This window comes from Bacillus rossius, chromosome 3 (genome assembly GCF_032445375.1).
Source record: "Bacillus rossius redtenbacheri isolate Brsri chromosome 3, Brsri_v3, whole genome shotgun sequence".
Lineage (NCBI taxonomy): Eukaryota > Metazoa > Arthropoda > Insecta > Phasmatodea > Bacillidae > Bacillus > Bacillus rossius.
Genome location: NC_086332.1, coordinates 24,981,269 through 25,004,378, shown reverse-complemented (window position 1 = coordinate 25,004,378; position 23,110 = coordinate 24,981,269). Strand labels below are relative to the sequence as shown.

Genomic DNA, 23,110 nt, shown 5'->3' with positions numbered 1-23,110 from the left:
CATGACATCATCAAGTGCCAATCAGCACAGACTTGAAGTGACATCATCTAGAGCCAATCAGCGCTCCGTGCGCTGTTGCTAAGGGCTTCGTCGCCTGAGAATCTCGGGTTTCCTGGGGCCTAGGAGTTATGCAACCTCTTAGACTCCCGAGTATTGCAGTTGTCCTGCCTTTTGGGGAATTCTCGTTAGGTAGGATTTTCCTACCATAACAATTTAATCCATATAACAAACATAATCACCATATTTTCATTTCACAACAAAAAAAAAGTACTCGAACTGCACTGAGGGCAAATTACGGTGAATGAATACAAATTTCTCTGCATTAAGAAGCAACAAGCGGTTTCGCTTGTCCCCCGAGTCAGTTTAAAAAATTTACATCTGGCCCTCGGGTTCGTTTAAAAAAATGATAGTTGGCTTGGAGATTTAAAAAAAAAAATATATGTGGCCTTGGGTTAGTTTCATAAATGATACTTGGCCCTCGAAGAAGAGCGCAGTGTGCCATGTGCCGCGGGTGAGGAGGGTGTAGAGGGGAGAGGGGGGAGCGCGATAAAGAGCGGACCTGCTGCGGACAGCGAGAGCCGCGAGGCAAACAGGTCGATAGCGCCCGGCCGTCGGAGAGGGAGCACGTGTGACGCGCCAAGCCTCCCTGGCTTCTGTGCGCGCTCCGAGGTACCAGGTACCGGACACGTCACGTTGCGCGGGGAAACAGTGGCGCTGGCTTGGCAGGAGCCCAGTTCATGTGGAACACTTCATGAGTCAGAACCAAGGGGGGAGCTAAATTGTTGCCCCTCGAAAGGGCAGCCCTTCAGGATTTTTCTGACAGTGGTTAGTTTGTAAAGTGACCTAACCTAACCTAACCTAAACTAAACTAACCACTGTCAGAAAAATCCTGAAGGGCTGCCCTTTCCAAGCGGCAACAATTCAGACAACCTTTCAAAAACACTACTGTCAGAAAAATCCTGAAGGGCTGCCCTTTCAAGGGGCAACAATTCAGACAACCTTTCAAAAACATCACTGTCAGAAAAATCGTGAAGGGCTGCCCATCCAAGCGGCAACAATTCAGACAACCTTTCAAAAACACTACTGTCAGAAAAATCCTGAAGGGCTGCCCTTTCAAGGGGCAACAATTCAGACAACCTTTCAAAAACATCACTGTCAGAAAAATCGTGAAGGGCTGCCCATCCAAGCGGCAACAATTCAGACAACCTTTCAAAAACACTACTGTCAGAAAAATCCTGAAGGGCTGCCCTTTCAAGGGGCAACAATTCAGACAACCTTTCAAAAACATCACTGTCAGAAAAATCGTGAAGGGCTGCCCTTCCAAGGGCCAACAATTCAGGATTATAAAATTACGAAAATAGACACATTTTAAGATACTGGAAGGGCTGCCCTTCCAGTCGTTTTACAAACTAACCACTGTCAGAAAAATCCTGAAGGGCTGCCCTTCAAAGGGGCAGCATTTCAGTCGCCCCGAACCAAGGGCGCGCGCAGGAAACTATATTTGTGGTCTGATCCTTAAAATGAAATTAAGCAAATATACATCACCTGATGTGTATTTTGATGCTTTACAATATGCGAAAGAAACGCTTTGTCCAAAAATTTACAATTTTATATTCCTATGATGAATGGCAACAGCGCACGAAGAGACAAGGACAGCGCTAACGGCAGTCGGCGTGTGTTAGAAAGAGAGAGAGAGAAAGCGCCCATTCACTTCCACGCTGCAATCTAAGAGTGGGTTGCTCTATGTTCTGTAGCGCGCCTCTATGGGAACTTGAAGCGGTGACCCTATCATTTTATGCTGGAATATTAAAGTAGAAAAGGCTTACTGCACTTCCTTTTACCTTTTAGAATACTGAGATGAGACATTTTTGTACCTTAAAATACATGTGAAAACCCCCATTTTAGCCTTTTTTCGTTGTCCAAAAAAAATCATTTTAAAGACGAAAGTATGAAACAAAACTTGTATAGACAGGTGCAATGGCTCTTAAATGCTACGTATTTGTAACGACGCAATATCAAGAAATCTTGAAAGGTTTGCAAATGGCGCGTTAACGACAGGAACTCTGCTCGCTGTTTGCTGGCCTAACCAGGCTGCCTGCCACCTTAAGCGCGGTATAACTAGTTAGGCCCGTTCTACAATGGCACGGAAACGGAGACGAATCAATAAACGGAGTCGGATCTCCCAGAACATTTCACTACCGCGTCTGCTGCTTCCACATGCATCGAAACGTAACAAAAAATGAAATTGCATATTAAGCTTCTAGATCATAGCACGGTCAGAATTTACATATGTAATCAAAATAAACGGCAAAGTAATAATACAATACTAGATATTCTTGATTTGAAACAATATTTAACGTATTTAGAACACAAACAAACATGGCTACCAACGCAGGCAAGTTCTCGGCTTCTATTGGTCGCACGGAGCAACGTAATACGGAATATCTCGGCAATTGCAGAGCTAATTATTATGTACGGGTCCTTCTACGGCTGCTCTACGTGCTGTCGTAGAAACTCTGTTCCGTGAGATCCGTCTCCGTGTGCGGGATCAGTTTCCGTTTCCGTGTCACTGTAGAACGGGCCTTAGCGTTCCGCCGTGTGCAACATTTCGGCGACGGCACTCGCCTATGTATCGGCACCGCCTGTGTGTCACGGATACCGTGCCAGCGAACAGCAGTGCCTGCTGCACGAGATATCGACCGGCCCCGCCTCGTCCACAGATCGATATCCCTCCACGAGATAACTCGCTGTGCTGTGCCATGCCTGCCCGGCCAAAAAACGTTGCTGGTGGGCCGTTAGGCGGGTACATTTTCAAAAAATTAAATTGTCACTAGCGCGGGTATAATATTTTCTTTGCAAAATTTGTATAATTTAATACCACAACCAACAATATAACACATTTTTTTAATGATTGTGATGTCAGTGAAAATACGTCGGCTGAAACTACAAAATATTTTACATGAATGGGAAAGAATTGTGGTACCCGGCTTCACACGGTTGGATAAAGATTTTTAATACAGGTTTGTATTTTAAATACAAAAACAAAAAGAACTGATATCTAAATTTATGTCAATGTACAGACACTATTTTTTTTGTATTTAGCTTTCAGGTTTAAATTTATTTGATAAATTCCATATAATTTCAAAAGATAATCACACAAGATATGAAGATTGTGTTCTCTTGAGATATGTATAAAATATATAAGGATGTATAGGATAGCATACTGCTAACACACGCATGTTTCACGTGTCGGCTCGGCGACAGTACCGGCTCGACATGGATATATTGTTATACCGATCTATAACGGTTTTTAGTCAGCGTTAGCCAAGAATGCAGTCAATCTTGTCTTATTGCTTCGGTTTTAGTTAGAAATATTCATACATATTTAAAATTTAAAATAAAATTTAGCCTATGTCAAATTAGAATAATTTATCTTTATAACAGTGCTAGAATTTATGAAATTTATCCAGTAGTTTTTGAGTCTATTTCTTACAAATAATCTCACGCCCTTTCTTTTGTAATAGATGTGAAACGCTTTCCTCTTCCAACTCAGTACAAGAACCAGCTATTTCAGATTATACATTTTGAATCTATAAACACTAAAAAGGAATATGACTATGCGACAGAATTTCCGTTTCTAGGTAAGTTGATATTCAAAATAACTACAATATATAAATCAATCTAATCTCGTTGGTTGCACAGAACAACAAAATAATGGGCAGGTAAGTCGCTTGGTGTATAATTATCAAAATAAATAAACCAATATAATTTATTATGTATACAACGAGAAAAAGGACAGAGGAGGAACATACACATAAGGGCTAAGTATATGTAATTAATGAGGTAAATTACAGGATCTCTCGGCCACTGTCTAATGATCTATCGTGGTTTTATCATGGTTATTAGGGTTGAGAAATCCTGAAGATGCCTGCTGCAACACCGAGTGAAACAACGGTGCAATCAACCACGCTGTTCAACCCCGGAATCCAAGATATATCATTTTTTAATTTATGTAGGTATCTATTCATTAAAAATTCCAAATAAAATAAAATATGTTTTCTAAGTAAATATTCCCGCATCCTAGAATTCGCGCCACAGGCAGGAGACCAGAGGGTATAAAATGCGGTGTCCATTGCCGCAGATCGGTGGGTTTACCGAACGTACCCAGGGGCCCTATGCTGGAGTTTTAAGTCGTATGCGAGTTGCCAGCCGAGTGATCTTTTCCGATCGGTTTGATGCTTTGGTATGCACGAACTGTTCCAGTTTACTCGTGTGCGACTCGAGTGTTCGGGATGGAAACCGAGGGGTCCAACTCGAATGAGATAACCATTACGAATGCGAAAAGTCACGAAAACAGTGAAAATGGCGGAGTGGTTGGATGTTTTGGACATTGAAGAGCTTGAATTAGCTGAAATAGAAGCAGCTAGAAACCCTCGTCGATTCCTAGAACGGAAGGATGCGTTTGAACTGGACGACAACAAATTTGTTAAGTTGTTTCGTCTTAACAAGCGGTGTGCCGTAGACCTTATTAGCAGTCTGGAAGAGGTTATGCCGGCACCTTCTCGTACAACTGCACTTTCTGTTGAAACTAAAGTAATTGTTAGCACCTTATAAAAACCAAAGAAGCCCTATTGTTATCTTTATGTGCTTGCTTATGTGTAGTTTCGGTGACAAAACAAATGGTTCGTTAGCTGTCAGAGTGCAATGTTATGCAGAAGGCAGTTAGGCCTGTAGTACATTTTTAATATAATTATTGACTGAAGTCAAACACTAAAGCATCATTAACACAGAATGGCAGTTTATCCCTCCTTGGAGCATACCTGAATTAAGTTACAATAAATAGCTAATCAAAGATAAACATAGTAAACCCCCTGTTTAAGCATTATACAGGTTTAAATAGGTAGGCCTATTTCAGTTATGTTAAAATGCTTGGTTTGTTCCTGTGACAGTGGTAATAGCCTGGCATATTTAGTTTCAAGTGAACGTCTATGTCTTGTGTGTATCCACATTAAAATTAGCCTATGTAGCCTGCTCCCTAACGCCAAACTGAACATTAATGGTTAGGCCTACATGTTCATTACAATACTGTAAACAACACTAGTTAAGGCTACTTAGTCTTAATTTTGGTAAATATGTAGAGTAGCGGTATTTGCGAAAAACAAAATGCTAAAAATCCGAAAATACTTTTATTATATGCTCTTTAACTTCTTCTTTTCAATAAACCCGGCGGAGATAAGAAATTCCAAATACTTTAGGAGATATCGAATTTTTTAATATTCATATTTGGGCGATATTTGTTTAAAAAAAATTAAATTCCGAAAATACTTTTATTCTGTGCTCTTTAACTTCCTCTTTTCATTAAACACGGCGGAGATAAGAAATTCCAAATACTTTAGGAGATATCGAATTTTTAATTTTCATCACAATACCTGTGCTTTCATGCGGCGTTAACTTTTGTTGCCTGTTTACGAGTATGAATTCTTTTTTTTTCGCGACGTACGTGAACGACTACATCATTTTCTACTAATGGCAAAGGAATTGTACCCGCCTCTAACTTAGGCGAGTTTTTAACGTTTCAAATTTTAATGTTTTACTTGTTATTTTGATATTGTTGCGCAAGTAATAAGTAAAAAAAAATTACGTGAGTTCCTACTGTTCAGCCTTTGTCCTGGTTTGTTAGGTCAGGTCAGCTACATTATAAATACTTTAAAACTGAACAACCATTAAAATTAATTCATATTATTTTTAATGTCAGTTTAGTTTGAAAGTATTTATAATGTAACTGACCTGACCTAATCGACCATTTTAATTAATTAGGCATTCACGAACACACGGCAAAATAAAAAAAAATGTTTTGATAAAGAGTTTGTCTTCTTCCTACCAAACACGACAACAAACGAAACGGCGATCGTTGATTGGCCAGTTGGAACACGAGCAGAGTAGCCATCCTGATAAATTCACAGTTCTCTCCGAATTCCCACAATCCACTCGACTTCTCCGTCTCGAAGACTTTTGTGTAAGTCGCATGCGACAAGTAGCACCTCGAGCATAGCAAATGTCGAACACACCAAGTCGTATGCGAGTTCATCACTCTACTCGACTCGAATGGTCTATGAAGTCGAACGATTTCGAGCATCAGGGCCCAGGGGCCTGTCACTAGACAGGGCCTAGATGCGCTTATTGTACACTAACGATTCGTCTGTACCGACATCAGAATGTCATTCACATTCAGAAATAAATTATAAATAGTTTTTAATAATGTGACTTGTAAACAAACTGTAATTTTATCTTCCTAACATGATAATTTTGACTCGTACCACATTCTAGTGTTGAGGAAAACATTTTACAAATGATTTTAAATACAGGAGCAAAATTACAAATGTTACACCCCACAATTATTTAAAATACATTTGTCATTGGTTTTCTCAACACTAAAATGTTGAACAAGTCAAAATAATTGTATTAAGAAAGTAAAATCACAGGTTATTCACAAGTGACATTATTAAAAAATTGGTTGTCTGTAAAGTCGGTTTACGGACGATAGTTTAACGTTAACAACGTCATAACAAAACATTGATGAAATGATTGCATACTTTTATGAATAAAATCTAATCATTTTATTGAATTATCACTATTTTGTATGGATACAAAGAAGGAGTGATATGAAATCTACAATTTAATTGATAATTTTACTTTTATTTCCACTCATTAATTCTAATATGTTTAGTACTTTAACGAAGAGATTATTTTAACTATAACTTTTATACATGTTTGCTATTTAACTTCTTCTAATCTGTGTTATTCTGTTAAGGATAGGACGATGATAGGAAAAGTAGGAAACGAATGGGAGTGTTTCAAGTTTAATGTGCCTCGGAAAAGTCAAATCGATGGTTGTTCCAATCGAGTGGAAGAGATGAGCGTAACGGGACACATCGTAACGGGACACTTTTTCGTGCGTGCAGCCGGCGTTCATCGATTTATTAGACGTTGTCACGTCAAAAATAATTTATAATTGAGCTCTAAATGTGAATGAAATTCTAATGCTGGTACAGACGGAATCCTTAGTGCACTATAAGCGTATAGTAAGTAGACCCTGTCTAGTGACAGCCCTCTGAGTCCAACGCCCAAGCACTATACCAGCGCTCCGAGCAACAATTTCACATTCCATGTCGAGCAGAGGAGGGGGGTTGGAAAGTGGAGGAGGGGGCGGATACCTGCGGGACTCGGTGACCATTTTATCGCGTTTTAATTAACACGCTTTCTTGTCTGTCTGTTTGTTTGTCTGCTGCGTACACATTTTGCAATCGATTTCGAACTAACTTCTCGATGAGCCAGAAACTTATAACTTTAAACATAGCTCAGAACTGGACAACAAAGTACACACAAAAGAAAATAATTATTTAAATAAAAATGAATATACCAAGTATTTAAAACTGACTAAAAAGTATAAAATAATTTCTCCCAGACTCGTGCATGTTCCTAACCCCATACAGATTGTTCTGAAAATTTTTGATCGTGAATTTTTAATATCAATGATAATACTTGTGTAAGATTTAAAACGAAAATTCAATATATGACAGTAAGGATTGGAGGCAGTAGTTGTTGAGAAAACTCACTCGACAGTTCACTTCATTTGTAATGCAATACAATGGTTAGTGACTTATTCATACATCGATTATCTATTGCATGCGGCCCAAGTTTTTCGTTTCAAAGCTTACTAGTATTTTCTCAGCTAATCAAAATTCAAAATCACAAATTTTTAGGACAGCCTCTATGGGGTTAAAAATCTGTAATGGAACTAGAATAAATTATTTTATACTTTTTAGTCCGTTTTAAAATCGTGGTATATTAAAACTAAGTATTTTCGAGAGTCATCAACGGGCTGTCAATGTTGTGCGCGAAGTGACTTTTCTTATTCTCATTAGATCCCGGGCAGCCTAGACTTGTCTGGATCATTTCTGGAACATAAACGCAATTTTAAAGGAAATAAAACTTTTATTTTTCTCAGAGAGTTGGTGTCCGCACAACTATTTCTGCTTGTAAAACACGCCTGCTTAACCAAACAATAAAATTCATATGGCTTCCTTAGCTATAGACTTCAAATACGTCATCAATTATGTGTGAAATTTAAAGAAATTTTCCGTAAGAAGTGTATTTACGATATTTTTATCATACGAAGAAATACGTTGTTTTTAGTACATTGTATATATACACGTAATGCGTGTAATATTTAATTAACACAAATGCATATGTTTTATTGTCATCTCCGTAAAAAAGCTGAAGATAGGTTTGACTATGCACTAAAAAATAGTGTGTTGTACATAATTATATACCTCCAATGAAAGTAAAACTGCCGATCAATATTTATTTTTAATTAGCGTTGTGTAGTGAGTTTAAAACTTACGGGAAGCTGAGCCGTATTAAAATCATGCTCCAGTTTCCAGATATTCTCATTTTGTAACTTTTTACAACACATGGTTATGGTAATTTTTTGCATATTTTAAATACTTTTTTTTAGATAATGCTGAGTATTTTTTACGAAAATGGGCGTATAATTTTATATTTTAATTTATGTTTCATTCAAGCATAGTTTTTTTAATCATGGAGATTTATAAACGGATATTCAATCATTGGTCTTCATTTTGTTTTATTGTGCTTGTTGATGTGACTGTGAAGCTATTCAAGGTTTACAAATAACTTTAACTATTGGAGGTACTGGAACAACACAAAGCATAAATTCCCGTCAAGAAACCGAACCCAGTATTACTGCGATATACAAATATCTGTAATTTTACATCAATATTTCTGTTCCACTTACACACTATATATATATATATATATATATATATATATATATATATATATATATATATATATATGACAGTGTGGCCTCGCAACACGGCATTTTACGTTTGCCTCGCTTGTGGACACTGACTGCCCCCTCGCCCCAGCGACTCTAGCCGCTCGATTTTCGGTCCACGCGTAAAGGAACACGGCAGTCGTATTTCCCCGGAAGTGCTTGCCGCGCCCGTTCGCCCTGGTTTTTTACACCCTGGCGTCTGGGGTGCTTGGGGCGCTCGATGGTCGATCCGGGCGTTCCCGCGTCCACCGAGTCCGACACCTCGTAGAGCATTTCCCTCCGGCGAGAGAAATAAAAATACATGTTCTCGTGAGGGTTTGGCTGGTGGGGCGTGACGCTAGCCGTCACCTGTGGAGCCGCCGTGTCTCGCCCCCGCGGCCCTAGGCTTCTGGCGCGCAGAGCGAGACCTGCCGTATTCCCAACTGCAAGATTCATTCAAAGAACGTACGAAGCATTGCAGTTTTTACATTTACGCATTCTTGAAATGTATTGGGAACTGCAATAGCTAAACTCGGCGCCGTCACGTACTACCAACAATGATGCGAAAGTTTGGGTCAGATATCATGCTCGACTTATCAAACACACTTCGGATAGAGCCGTGAACCAACAAAACATTTGCTTAAAACAGTTAAAATAGTAATTGCTAAATGTCACTATTAATATGTGGTTGATTGAAAAATTCTAAAAGAGAAACATATGAGGATTTCAAATTAACAAATATATTTGTTAATAAAATAAAGTCTAACAGAATATGTTGTTCAAATAAGCTTACCTATCCGTAGTTGACTTAAAACTGCTCACGCAAATGTGTTGTTTAGTGACACGGCGATATCTCTGTTCGAAAGTTATTTCCACGCGTTCTATTTGAAAGGTGTTGTGCTGCGGGAGGGAAGTCGGGGGTCATCTCGCGATGTTTACGTCGCGGTTTCACGTCGCTGTCGTCTCGGCCCGCGGCGTGCCGGATATAGCCGGAGTGGACTTCCGGCTTCTCTTTAGTGCCGACAGTTTGCAAGAGGACGACGGGGGCGGAACTCTGCCCTCGCCTATGAATAACAAAACCAAGCACCGCGGGCACTTGCCCGTCTCGGCGACACGGAGCGACAGCCCCCGGGGTACACTGGTATTAATAGCGTGATTCTCTGTGGTCCCTGCAGGCCGCCCGCCCGCGACGCAGGGGTGGGCAAACTGCCGCTCTGTGGTAATATCAGGGGAATCTTTTTGACAGCTTCTGCGAGTAACAGGCGATTTGCCTAACGGCGGTTTGCCTAAACATGAATTCGTTACGGCGATTTGCCTAAAATAATTTCTCCTAAAGGCGTTTTGCCTAACGGCGATTTGTCTAACGGCGATTTGCCTAACGGCGATTTGCCTAACGTCGATTTGCCTAACGGCGATTTGCCTAACGTCGATTTGACTAACGTCGATTTGCCTAACGTCGATTTGCCTAACGGCGTTTTCCCTAACGGAGTTCTGCCTGACGGTGATTTGCTTAACGGCGTTTTGCCTAACGGCGTTTCGCCTAAAATGTTACTATGATAACAAAACCTCGTTTTTCCTAACGGCGAATTGCCTAACGGCATTTTGCTAATGGCGATTTTCCTAACGGCATTTTGCCTAACCTAACCTAAGCTAACCTAACATAAACTAACCTAAACTAACCTAAGCTAACCTAACCTAAGCTAACCTAACCTAAGCTAATCTAACCTAAGTTAATCTAACCTAAGCTAACCTAACGGCGTTTTGCCTATCAGCGGTTTACCTAACGGTGATTTGTCTAACGGCGTTTTACCTAACGGCGTTTTGCCTAACGGCGATTTGCCTAACTGCGATTTGCCTAACGGCGATTTGCCTAACGGCGATTTGCCTAACGTCGATTTGCCTAACGTCGATTTGCCTAACGGCGTTTTCCCTAACGGAGTTCTGCCTGACGGCGATTTGCCTACCGGCGTTTTGCCTAACGGCGTTTTGCCTAAAATGTTACTATGATGACAAAACCTCGTTTTTCCTAACGGCGAATTGCCTAACGGCATTTTGCTAATGGCGATTTGCCTAACCTAAGCTAACCTAACCTAAGCTAACCTAACCTAATCTAACCTAAGTTAATCTAACCTAAGCTAACCTAACCTAACCTAACCTAACCTAAGCTAACCTAACCTAAGCTAACCTAACCTAAGCTAACCTAACCTAAGCTAACCTAACGGCGTTTTGCCTATCAGCGGTTTACCTAACGGTGATTTGTCTAACGGCGTTTTACCTAACGGCGTTTTGCCTAACGGCGATTTGCCTAACGGCGTTTTGCCTAAACGGCGTTTTGCCTAAAATTAGGCAAATCGCCTTTAGGCAAAACGACACATGCCCGCTTCTGCAAGCAACATGCAGACTTTCACATCTGAATATTGAGACGTAATAAACGAAACATGGACACATTCGTGTAGTATTTTAAGCTAAAATAACTTTTTTTTTTGCATCGACCAAGGATTGAACCAAGGTTTGAAATCGATTGAAACAATCATTATATTAATTGATGATTATAAATGATTTTTTTTCTATCCCCCAATTTCTAGGTTAAAAATAACAAATGTTCAATATAGCAGCCAAAATGGCCAACAAAATGGCAAATGATAAGACAGTCTGGTGATTGACACTACTGCACTCTAACAGGTACAAAAATAAACAAATATGGCGGCAGCGAACTCAAGCAGACGTAAACAATATGGCATATCCAAAATGGCTGCCATAACATCCTGGTTGGCGTTATTTATTCCTTGGAATTAGTGGTGGGGGTTCAACCCTCACCAGGTTTGAACCGAGGACTCCAAGGACCATGACGTCTGTTTTTTACTAAAATTATATTAAAATGTGAAAAAAATAATTTTTTTCATAACTTTATTTTTTTTCGATTTTATTGTATGATAATTACGGATTTTCAATATTGCGGAAGTGACATGATTCAAGATGGCCTAAAGTTATATGATACAAGATGGTAGACGTGCTGTCATAATCCAATGTGGCGGAATCCAAAATGGTGGCAAGTTCTAGAAAAAAAATAGTGGACGTGACGTCATAATCCGGGTCAAGTCCACGTAGTTTCCGCACCAGCCGCTAGAATTCGCTGCCGGAGCAGCTAAGTGCGACCATTGAATCATTTGATTAGCAGACCGAAATGTAAAAAAAATGTATAATGAAAAGGCTCTAATAAAAACGAAAAAGACTTCAAGAAATATGAAACCATTTTAATTAAAATACTGCCCAAAATGTTAAAACTCATTAAATAGTTAAGGGGCCCGCCTCGTCACGGGTGTATGTGTGTTAGTGAGGCGGGATGATAAGCGCGACGCTCGCTTGTATTTCTAGCGGGGTGTCACCTCTAAACGCAAGGCTCTGAACTGGCGCGCAGTCTTCTCATCGTCACTGGATAGCTGTGAAATTTGAGCGGTGACCGTAACATTATATGGCGGAGAAATTAAGATAAAGGTGTAATGCAAGTCCCTTAAGTGCTTGAAAAAATCTGTACCGGGTGTTTCAAGCCTAAAAATTACTCTGAAAACACGCGTTTTAGCCATTTTAACTCTAATAAAAATACAGTTTAAAAACTTAATCTGAAATCAAAAGTTCTTTTCGGCCCTCAGCGAACTCTTAAATGTTTTTCGTAAGCAGACCCCACTCGGATATCTTGAGTGGTTTTGAAATCGCGTTGTTTTTCCTGAAGCTCTGCGCACCGTGTGTGTGCCCGGGTAGGCGGGGGCCTTAATACTATAAAATTTCCCTTTGTCTCTGTGAACTGTGGTTTGCGCCGTCCGCCACAGAGGGCAGCACCGTTCCACGAAATGCCGCATGCCGAGGGCATGACGCAGGAACGCGGGTGACTCGCGGTCGGCGAGTAGCGGCGTGGTTGTAGACGAGCCGCGGGCCCGCAGGTGCGTGCGTGGGCGCACCTCTGTCGGCTCGCGAGGGCTCGCTCTGTTTACGCCCGCCGCGGCAACACGCCGCCGGCTATTCTCAGAGCCCGCCGCCGGCGAACCAGAGCCCAGCGCCGACATGGCTGTGCCCCCCCGGTGCGGGCCCGGGCGGGGGTCGCTACCACAACGCCGAACGTACAATAACGCCGAATACCATAACGCCGAATGCCAAATTGACCGCAACGCCGACAGCTAGAAAACTGCTGTGTACTACAACGCCAAAATACAGTAACGCCGAAAAAATGTTCCTGGGCCACAGGAGCAAAATGTAAAACAACTGAATGAATTTGTGTGTGTTTATTAAATGTATCTTAACGCCGAAATACCACAACCTAACCTAACCTAGGCTAACCTAACCTAGCCTAATCTAACCTAACCTTACCTAACCTAACCTTTGTGGCAGTCCTGCAATGACATTTTGCGGCGTTACTGTATTTCGGCGTTGTGGTACACAGCAGTTTTCTAGCTGTCGGCGTTGTAGTCAATTTGGCATTCGGCGTTATGGTTTTCGGCGTTATTGTACGTTCGGCGTTGTGGTGGCCCCCCCCCCCCCCCCCCCCGGGCAGTCGACGGCGAGGCCCTCGGACGCCCGCGCGGACTTGGCGCCGTCCCTCCGTCTGCACGGAGTCAACACCACAAAGCACGGAGGGTAGAGTCGCAACTCGCTGCTATAACTAGCGCTCTTACATTCTTTGGAAATCAGCGAACTGTGCAGTATCTATCGGCAACCTAAGAACCTGAAAGTCGTTAACATTTCGAAAGAAAATGTTGACTACCTTGATTTTTTTTTCGGGTGGGGGGGGGGGAGTGGGGAGGGAGGGTTCGTTCGTTTCTGGGAATACCCACCATAATTATTTCTCCGATTGTCTTTTTTTTTCCAATACGGAACAACCAAAACACTACGTTAAAGTGCTTGATATTTTGTTTGGAACTTAGAAAATGCAATGCCGTAACGTATGAGCGTTGAAAATAATATTTTCAGTTTCAATTGCAAAAAAAAGGGGGGGGGGGGCACACTTTTGCACATGGCAGCCATGCTTATTTCATTGTTGCCAAGATAATTCAACTCTTGTCAAAGCCTTTTCCAAAGTATAATAGTTTGCAACTATAGCTACTCTATACGCCATTCCGTTAATACAACATTCCACAAACTCTGAACTAACAAATGTTTGTAATATTACATTTTTAATTAAGTCATGTTTAAAAAAATTATATTGTTTTTATTAGATTTAAAACTTAATTTTCGTTGTTGGTTTTTCTCAACCTCGCAGTTTTTTTTTTATTAGTGGCCATATTCCGCCTATTCAGTTGCGGCCCCCTGATGAACACTTGTACAGCTACACCAAGATGGCTGCAACCAGAATTTCAAGCGAGTTAAGTGTGTTTCCACTGCGCCGCCTCGCCTAATAGTATGCCCCGCGTTTAGATTGCAGTACAGAGCAAATGGCGCCCACTGTTGCTACCCAGCTTGTTAACATTACAAATAATATTATTATCGCTAATTATAGCATTTTTTGTAACATCTTAGTTCTCGGTATACGGCATTTGGTGGGAGTAATTTACATTTCATGAATGCCACGGAAGTCCTTATGGAACGAAACTTAACAGCGCTGCTGCCATCTGTGGTGGATGGTGAGAACCAGCGTTAATCCAGACAAAGGGAAAACATATAGTATTAACTGTTTACCGAATGTTAACAAGATTGTGCAGTAATTTAATAAAAATTCCTTGTCGAAAATCACTTAGGCCTACATAGCCGGAGTTAAGTAATTTTTTTTTTTTTTTGCTTTTATCGAAGCCTTTTCACAATATAGTTTAAAATTTCTTCTAATCAAATGATTCAATAGTCGAAGTAGCAGCTCCGGCAGCGAATTCTAGCGGCGGGCAAGGTAACTACCTGTGATTCACGTCAAGAAATGTAGTTGAAATCACAATTTGCGTATATATTTATCAGGCCCGGCTGTATTTGAAGAATTATACATTAAATGTCGTGTTCGAGTTTTGTATTATAAGTGAATTTGAAACTGAGAACACATGAATTTGCTCGTTACCGAAATTAGATGTTACAAAACACTGGTAAGTAATGCCTGTTTTTTACTTAGCTATTTGTTAATTTTTCTAGGATCATAAAATAATCTCAATTTTAAGTTTTATTATAATTTTAATTATTCAATGCTAAACATCACTTTATTATTCCTAAAGTAGAAACTATCTGTAGCAGTTTTTCACGATTAATAACAATGCATCCCATTAAATTACGTGCTTTGTTCGAACAAACCTCAAATGTTTTTTTATTACGAGATATAAAAAATTACTGACAAAATCGGTTGAAACTAAAATGGCGTGTTTTAGTTACGTCTTCTTAAAAGAAAACAATTAATACCATCAGATGGCTCACTTGTTGAAATACAATATGATAATGTATTTGCAATTTTCTCAATCCAAAATTAAAAAAAAAGTTTAAGAAACATTAAACAATTTTAATGACATTGTAACGGTTTGTCTAAAACTGTTGTGCTCTGTGGCAAATATCTAACAAAAGAACACGCCGAAACAAGGACAGAGCTAATGAAGAAATCGTGCATTGAAAAGAGAGAGTAAAATGCCCATTAAAATGCACACAACAAACTAAGGATGAGACACGCTATACTAATGAGGAATAATATTGTTTGGATAAATGTCTCAAATAAACGAGTCTATATGGAAGACCACAACGAACGACCCAATCAGTTTATAATACAACATAAATTTTGGGGGCCAATTTCAGTAAACATGGCAAGGGAAAATAATCTAGCTGCAACGATGAAATGTTATAAAATAATATCAATGCGCTATTTTCTCTAGAATCTTAGGATTGACATTAAGTCACTCGCTGGTTAAAAAAAAATACTTACACTTAACGCCGTTCATCCAGAAACTATAGCCGACATAGTTAAGACTATTGGAGTGCTGAAATATTAATGATCTGGAGTGGTGCATATTATGCACCGCTGCGATCCTCGAACTTACAGCCGTGGCGCAGAGAACACTGGTGTGAGTTCTCTTTTCATACTGAAGGATGAGAACTCAACTGAAAGGGCAGAACACCACCTCCGCAAATGACCCTCGATCAGCGGGAAATGTTTCACAGGATTTGTACCGCAGCGCTTTAACGAAGGTTGTCCCATCAACACGCGCGCCTGGTCCCGCTCGTAGTAAAGCAATAACGGTGATTCAAGTTTGGTTCCCCGGCGCAAAGTCTTTAACCTCTCCCTGCCTAGCTAATTTCGAGCAGGCTCTCCTGATTGGCCGCCTGGCGATAGCTCGATCACCAATCAGGCCGAAGCGCGTGAACACAGCCGTGCTCTCGGGGACGCACCACAACACCGAAATACCACAACGCCGAACGTACAATAACGCCGAATACCATAACGCTGAATGTCAAAATTGACCACAACGCCGACAGCTAGAAAACTGCTGTGTACCACAACGCCGAATTACCACAACGCCGAAAAACATTAACGCCTAAAAATTTCATTGCAGGACTGCCACAAAGGTTACGTTAGGTAAGGTTAGCACACAAATTCATTCAGTTGTTTTTCATTTTGCTTCTGTGGCCCCCCTTCCCCGCAAAATCATTTTTCGGCGTTGTGGTGATTCGGCGTTGTGGTACACAGCAGTTTTCTAGCTGTCGGCGTTGTGGTCAATTTTGAAATTCGGCGTTATGGTATTCGGCGTTATTGTACGTTCGGCGTTGTGGTATTTCGGCGTTGTGGTAACGACCCCTAGCTCTCGACTTGGCGGCAACTGCACGTAGCACCACTTCGGCCTATCTCACATCCACCCAAAGACACCCAGCCATACGTCTACACGATAGTGTGCCAGACATTTCACACTTGCCCGACGAATCTATTGGTCGGGAAGAGGACACCCGACGTCGTACTATTGCACTGTTAGAAATTTCAATGAAGAATTCACATCAAATAAAAGAGGAGTTCTTCGTAAATTCAGATGAGTGGATCTTAGTACATAGAAACTACGCTGTATTTCGACTAAGGTATACCCACACGTGGACAAAATGAGAGTGTTGTTACTGTAGACATAACCAGTTTTTGAATTTTTTTTTTATTAATTTACGAAGAATATACTTTTGGATCCATTTTCAAAGTAATTAAACTCAAATGTCCGTAAATGTAGGAAGATCCCTGGATAATTTGTACCACAGCGTTCGTCGTAAATTTGTAACAGTGTGGTGCGGAAGGCCGGCAGCTCCCACCACGAGGGAACACAAGCTGGTGCGAGGTGTTGGGGAGAACTCGTCTAGCCGTCACGTGTCGTCTGCAGTCCCTCCCAGGGGGGCGCAACTTAATGGGCGGCATATGGCCACTAGAAGGAAACTGTACGGTCGAGAAATGCCAACATCAAAAATTAAGTTTTACATACAAAGAAAAAACAGAAATTTCTTAAGCATGATGACTTGAATAAAAAAGTAAATTTCAGACATTATTAGTACAGAATTTATGGAATGATGTATTAACGAAGTGGCGTATAGAGTATAATTGCAAACTATTATACTTTGGAAAATATTTCGACAGTTATGAAATAAGCATGGCTGTCATGCGCTCATATGCAGAAGTGGGCAGGTGAGTATTTTTTTTTTTTTTTTGCAATTGAAACTGAAGTTATGATTTTCAACACTCATACTTTGCGACTATGCAGTTTCTTGGTTTTGTAACAAAAGTTAAAAGCACTTCAGCATAGTGTTTTGGTTGTTCCGTATTGGAAAATAGATAATCTGAAACATTTTTGGTAAATATTCTCAGCAACAAAATAATAACATAAAAGTAAACCAACATTCGAAAAGTTAACGACTTTTAGGTTGGAGAGTTGCCGACAAATACCGCACAGTTCGCTGAATTCCAAGGAAAATAAGAGCGCTAGTTATAGTAGTGAGTTGAGACTCTTTATTATCTTCCATGCTTTGTGTAGTACCTACTCTCCCTGTGTTCTCTTGTGGACGTGCTGATGTCGGTTAGCTGTGGCCTGTGGAGACCAACCCGGCGTCAGCTGTGTGTCGATTCCCCGTCAGCAAGGTTGTGAGGAAACTAACCTTACACATCTCACATCTGAACACACATTAGGGCACACAGTTGTAGGCCTATATGTTAACGCATTTCGACTGAAAGAAAACACTTAAAAATAATTTAAAGTATTCGGATTAGCTCCAATTCACTGTCCCGGTTGTACTAAAACCCAACCCCGGAATATATTTTTAGAGTTGTTTGCTTATGGAAATCATGTTAGAGATTACATAACTTACCTCTAATGAAATCATTTGGGGACAGTGATATAGGTATATATTTTTTGCGCTGGTTTTAGATCTTACTTTTTGATTTAAATTAATTCAATTATTCAGACGCATAGTGTTCTATTTTAAATACTGCCTCTGTTGTTTGTAATAAACCATTTGTCTGGCTTCGGATTTAAAGGTGCATGCCAGCTTTGGGAAGAACTTTAGACGATTAATCGTACACATGTTTTCAACTTTTTTTATGTATTTATTTTCGTGATGAATCTGCAGCCGAAGTTGTCATCCGAATATAGAGTCGTCCTGGATAGCTTAGCTCAATTCCTAAAAGTGGCATTCGCCCTTGAAAATCACTTTCAGGAATACCTATATATAATGTGTGAGTGTGTGGAATTGTTTCTTCTTGAGTATCCAGATGTATTTCAAAATAAAACATTAAAATAAAGGAATGGAAGTGTCTGTGATCCAAATCTGTAAAATTACCAAAATATATTTCAATTTGAAAACATGCATAAAACTTTCAGCAAAATTGTTCCGGGAAGCAATTGCCCTGTTTAACATATCCAATTGTATTTTAACGTAAAAAATTAAAATAAAGTGAGCAGTTTGTGATTTAAAACCATACAATTACTGAAATATGTTTTTTTGACGTGATAACGTCTTATAAATCGATGAACGCCAGCTGCACGCACGAAAAAGCATGACTAATTGTCACGGTCCGCCTGAACCAAGCGTGCAAGAACCGGCCAACCACAGCGCGAGAAAATATTCTATAATATCATACAGGTTAAGGCTGGCTTTTAAACTAATTGTTCGTGATTATATTTAAATAAATTATTTAAATTAAATTTGCGAAAACTGTAAATAATATTTGAAAATTAAAAAGGTATGCAATTTTTCATCAATGTTTTCTTATGACGTTATCACTTAAAATTATCGTCCGTAAACCAATTTTACAGACAACCCCGTTTTTTTTTTTTTATAAGATGTGCATTATAAAGTTTTGGTATGAACTGGATATGCGATAATGGAGCAACTGTTCGTGTAACGTGTCCAACTGTATTTTATCGTAAAATATTCAGATAAAACAGTTGCATATGTTTATGATGTGAAACTGTATTATTGCCTAAATAATATTAATTTGGAAATGATGAATAATTAAACTTTTATATAAAATGGATACGCAATGAAAACAATTAGCAAAACTTTTAATAATAACCCCTCTCATTCATAAACAATAATAGTTACTGATAACAACTTAATGCAAAATAATTGTGTATTCCAATGGCATGGGCATTTGGTGAGTTTTAGGCAATTTTAAAACACAATAAACCAAAACACCGCTCTTGCTACAACTGCCCTGAACACAGTGGGTTGGGCATACAACATGTGGAAATGTTTCAGCAGCAAATACATTACTCCCGGACTCCTGGAAGTAGGCAATACTTCATACACAATGTGTTAAAATACTTGGAAAGCAACCAATTATACGGTCGACTACTCACTGCAGCTTAAATCACAACAGGCCAGGGCAGTTGGTGTTTTCTGTCCTGATGTGTGTTACACATTTCCAAGGTCACCAGATGCTGGAGTCACAATAGCAAGAAGAGCGATGCGTAGGACGCGACACGACAGCAAAACATCACGTTATTGCGAAGACGTAGTCCTCAACCGTGCGACGAACAAAATAAAACAATTAAATATATGTTTTGTGCCATTAAATACGTAACCAACAAACGACAGACATTTAAGCTTGCAGGTTTTTATAATCGACATGTTTTTAATTCAAATTTGACATAAAATAGGGAAAATCACCGTGCAACAGGCTGCACGCGCCTGAGAGCTCGTCATGTGTACCAACCGCGCATATAAAATTAGCGAGCTACAAGAATAACAACGCATTTTCTGTGCCGTCTGTTCCAGGCGACAATCTCGTCGCGAGTACTGCGCGCAGGGAGCAGTGCCTACGTCCCAGGAGCTACACCAATCCCAATGAAACTTTGCGCGCGGTCTATACCGATACGGTGAGTCCTAGTCGGTTGCAACAGAAGAGCTGTTATTGTTCATTGCGTAACAAATCTCAATAGGACTGCTTCAAACATCCATAACATCGGAAATCACAAATTTTGTACGCAAACTGCCACCCTTTTTATTTTGTTGTTGGAGAGGAAATTGTAAATAAAGTAAAGAACTTTCAATTCTCAAAAACATTTTTTTTTTAATTTCAAACGTGAATTTCACCCTCGGAAATTGAGGTGGGCTGTAACCACCTCCCGGAATATTTATAATGAATTTACAACAACAAAAAACTGTACGATTATTTTGTGTTTCCAATACTTAAAATTGGCATGTCATTCAATGACCATACAGAGATAAAATAATCAAGAAAGGACAATTAAATTTAAATACAGAGACGACTAAATTGAGAAGAATTGAGCCAACTCTCTCTAAAGTTGCAGAAAATAAGAAGACAACTAAAGGCAAGTTGTCTCCAAAATACGTTGTTGCCAAACGAACCGTTTAACGTAGAAGGCGGGACGGGATAGGGGGAAAGGGGGATGACAGGGGTAAGTCGACTGCTGGTGACGTAATAAAAGATTTTGAAAACACGTTGTGCGACGAGGAAACCCCGTACGCAAAATTTAACAAACACAAAAACAAACCACAAACAGCTCTCATAGATTCTTTTGTTGAACACTGCATTATTGTAAAGCGAGTTTTATGGTCAAAACAGCCACGGTCACGTTAACAGAACAAGGCTACAATAGTACAAGAGGACAAAGAGACAAGAGGGTAGGGCTACAAGAGGGCAAGGATACAAGGGTCAAGGATACAAGGGTCAAGGCTAAAAGGGGTCAAGGGTGACAGCAGACGACGCTTGCTGCGGCGGCCCCACGTCACTGACCTGCTTGAACCCGCGGTACATGACTCGTATCTCCTGCCGGCTGAACTTGGTCTGCCGGCACAGGTCCTCCAAGGCCACCGGCCGGTGCTTCGGCACCCGCGACGGCTCGATCTCGAACATGACATCCTCGATGGGGCTGTCCGGCGGGGTCGCCATGGCTGCTGCTGGCTCCTGCCTGCGGCGCTTCGAGGGTGGCTAGCTGCGCCCTTCGTCGGCACGCATCCCCCCTCGCCCCGTGTCCGACCGCCGGGGCTGCGGTCAACACCTCCTCCTGCACGCACACCCGCGCACCGCCCGTCCCAGCGTCATCGTGTCTCCCGCGGCGATGCCTGCGCGCCTCGTCACCCGGCTTCTACGTGCACGCGACTCTAGTGCGGGCTGAGCTCGGCCGCATTCCGCCGGAGACCCGGGCCCTCCGCCTGCAGTGCTGCCACCTGCCAGCGGCGCGCGCCACTATCTGCACGTCGCTCCCGGGCCCTGCCAGCACACTGCGGGGAGCTTCCGCGGCCCGCCGGCAGGTAGAGGGGCGTTGCGCACGCGCACTCACGAGAGTCTAGCGACAGGAATGCTACTTGCAACTGCCGAGCATTTCCGAAGTTGGCCGATCGGGAGCGCCTAACCCCTTCCCCGCAGGGCATCATGATTTTTTTTTATTCTTACGCGCGCGTTTTTTTTTTTTATCTCCCGTATAAAAAAACCCACACACGTTGCTTCTTGGATTAGGTGCGCGTGGTTTTCAGTTGTTGCAATGAGTATTAAGCTACGAGTAAATGTAAGCAATTTGTATGTGAAAAATGTGGTCAAGGGTACGAGTATAAGAGAAATCTTCAACACGTCCTGAAGAAACATAGGTACTGGGTAAAGTTTATGATGAATCTTCCTTCTAACAGGAAAACGATTTGTGAACTCAAATGCAAAAGTTGCGATAGACAATATAATCTTCTTCGAAATCCAAGATACCGTGAATGGAAATATCACAGTGCGGAAATTGTTTCCAATAAAACGTTCCAGGTGCTCTTTATGTGAGTTACGACCTAATACAAATACGTCATTTCTGGATCATCTGGAATAGTAACACAGCGCTGGTGTCAAGTCCCAAGATCTCGAGTGTTCATCTTTCGTAGATTTTGTGAAATGGAAGCAAAATGTTGTAAAGAAAACATTTTTCAGTTATGTGAAAGAGTGTGGTTCAAAACGGTGTGCTGACAATTCTACTAGGCATTATAGAAGTGAAAACTTCTATAGGAAGGTTTGGATAGGGAGTAAATTCAAAAATGATGATTTTGTCTTAATTATTATGAACAAAGCTCAGTGTGACTTATTGAAAAAATATGGCAGTGACTATTTGTATCGATGGTACCCATAGTCTTAACAATTACGGGTTCTAACTGATTACATTACTCGTTTTAGATGACGTGAGGCCGGGTTTTCCTTGCGCATTTCTAATATCGAATAGAACAGATCAACATGTACTATAATATTTTTTGAGTTTATAAAAAAGAAGCTGGAATAATATGCCACAAAGTTTTTAAGTCTGATATGGCTGAATCAGTCTTCAATGCATGGAGCCACCGACTATGAGACTTAACTGTTCATGGCACGTGGACAGAGTCTGGCGGAAAAATGTCAAAATTAACGGTAGAGAAAAACAGGCTGGAGTCTACAGACTCTTGAGAACTATTGCAAGAACGAGAGACAGCTGCATATGAAATAATGCTTCCTGCAGTTATAAACCGACTGAATAGAGATTCATACACAGCTGATTTTGGGGCATAGTGCAGTGAGAACTACGTGAAAAATATTTAGTCATGGGCATATTGTTTCAGGCTGAATAGTGGCACAAATACAAACATGCATATAGAACGTATGCATAGAATCTTAAAAGGAAAGACTGGAAGACGTTTGGATAAAGCGATTTTTGCTATTATGAACTTTCTTAGCGACAAGCTATTTGACAGACTAATTGTTCTAAATAAAGGTAAAGTGACCAGTAAACTTGTGAATATAAGAAGTGGGCATAGAGCAAGTCTACTTCTTAACATGGACTTGACTATCGAAGAATAGTATGGCTGGGAAGTTTCATCCACATCTGACGTAAA

The 23,110-nt window shown here is 40.7% G+C and overlaps 1 protein-coding gene across 1 annotated transcript in view; it reads right to left on the bottom strand.

The window, feature by feature from the left end:
* The window catches only part of LOC134530387 (Kv channel-interacting protein 1), a 158,997-nt gene extending 137,491 nt beyond the window's left edge, over positions 1-21,506 (bottom strand). The window contains exon 1 of the mRNA XM_063365163.1: positions 21,012-21,506. Coding sequence (XP_063221233.1) covers positions 21,012-21,167 — 156 coding nt within the window. The 5' untranslated portion in view covers positions 21,168-21,506. The remainder of the gene's footprint in view (positions 1-21,011) is intronic.
* Between the last annotated feature and the right edge of the window lie 1,604 nt (positions 21,507-23,110).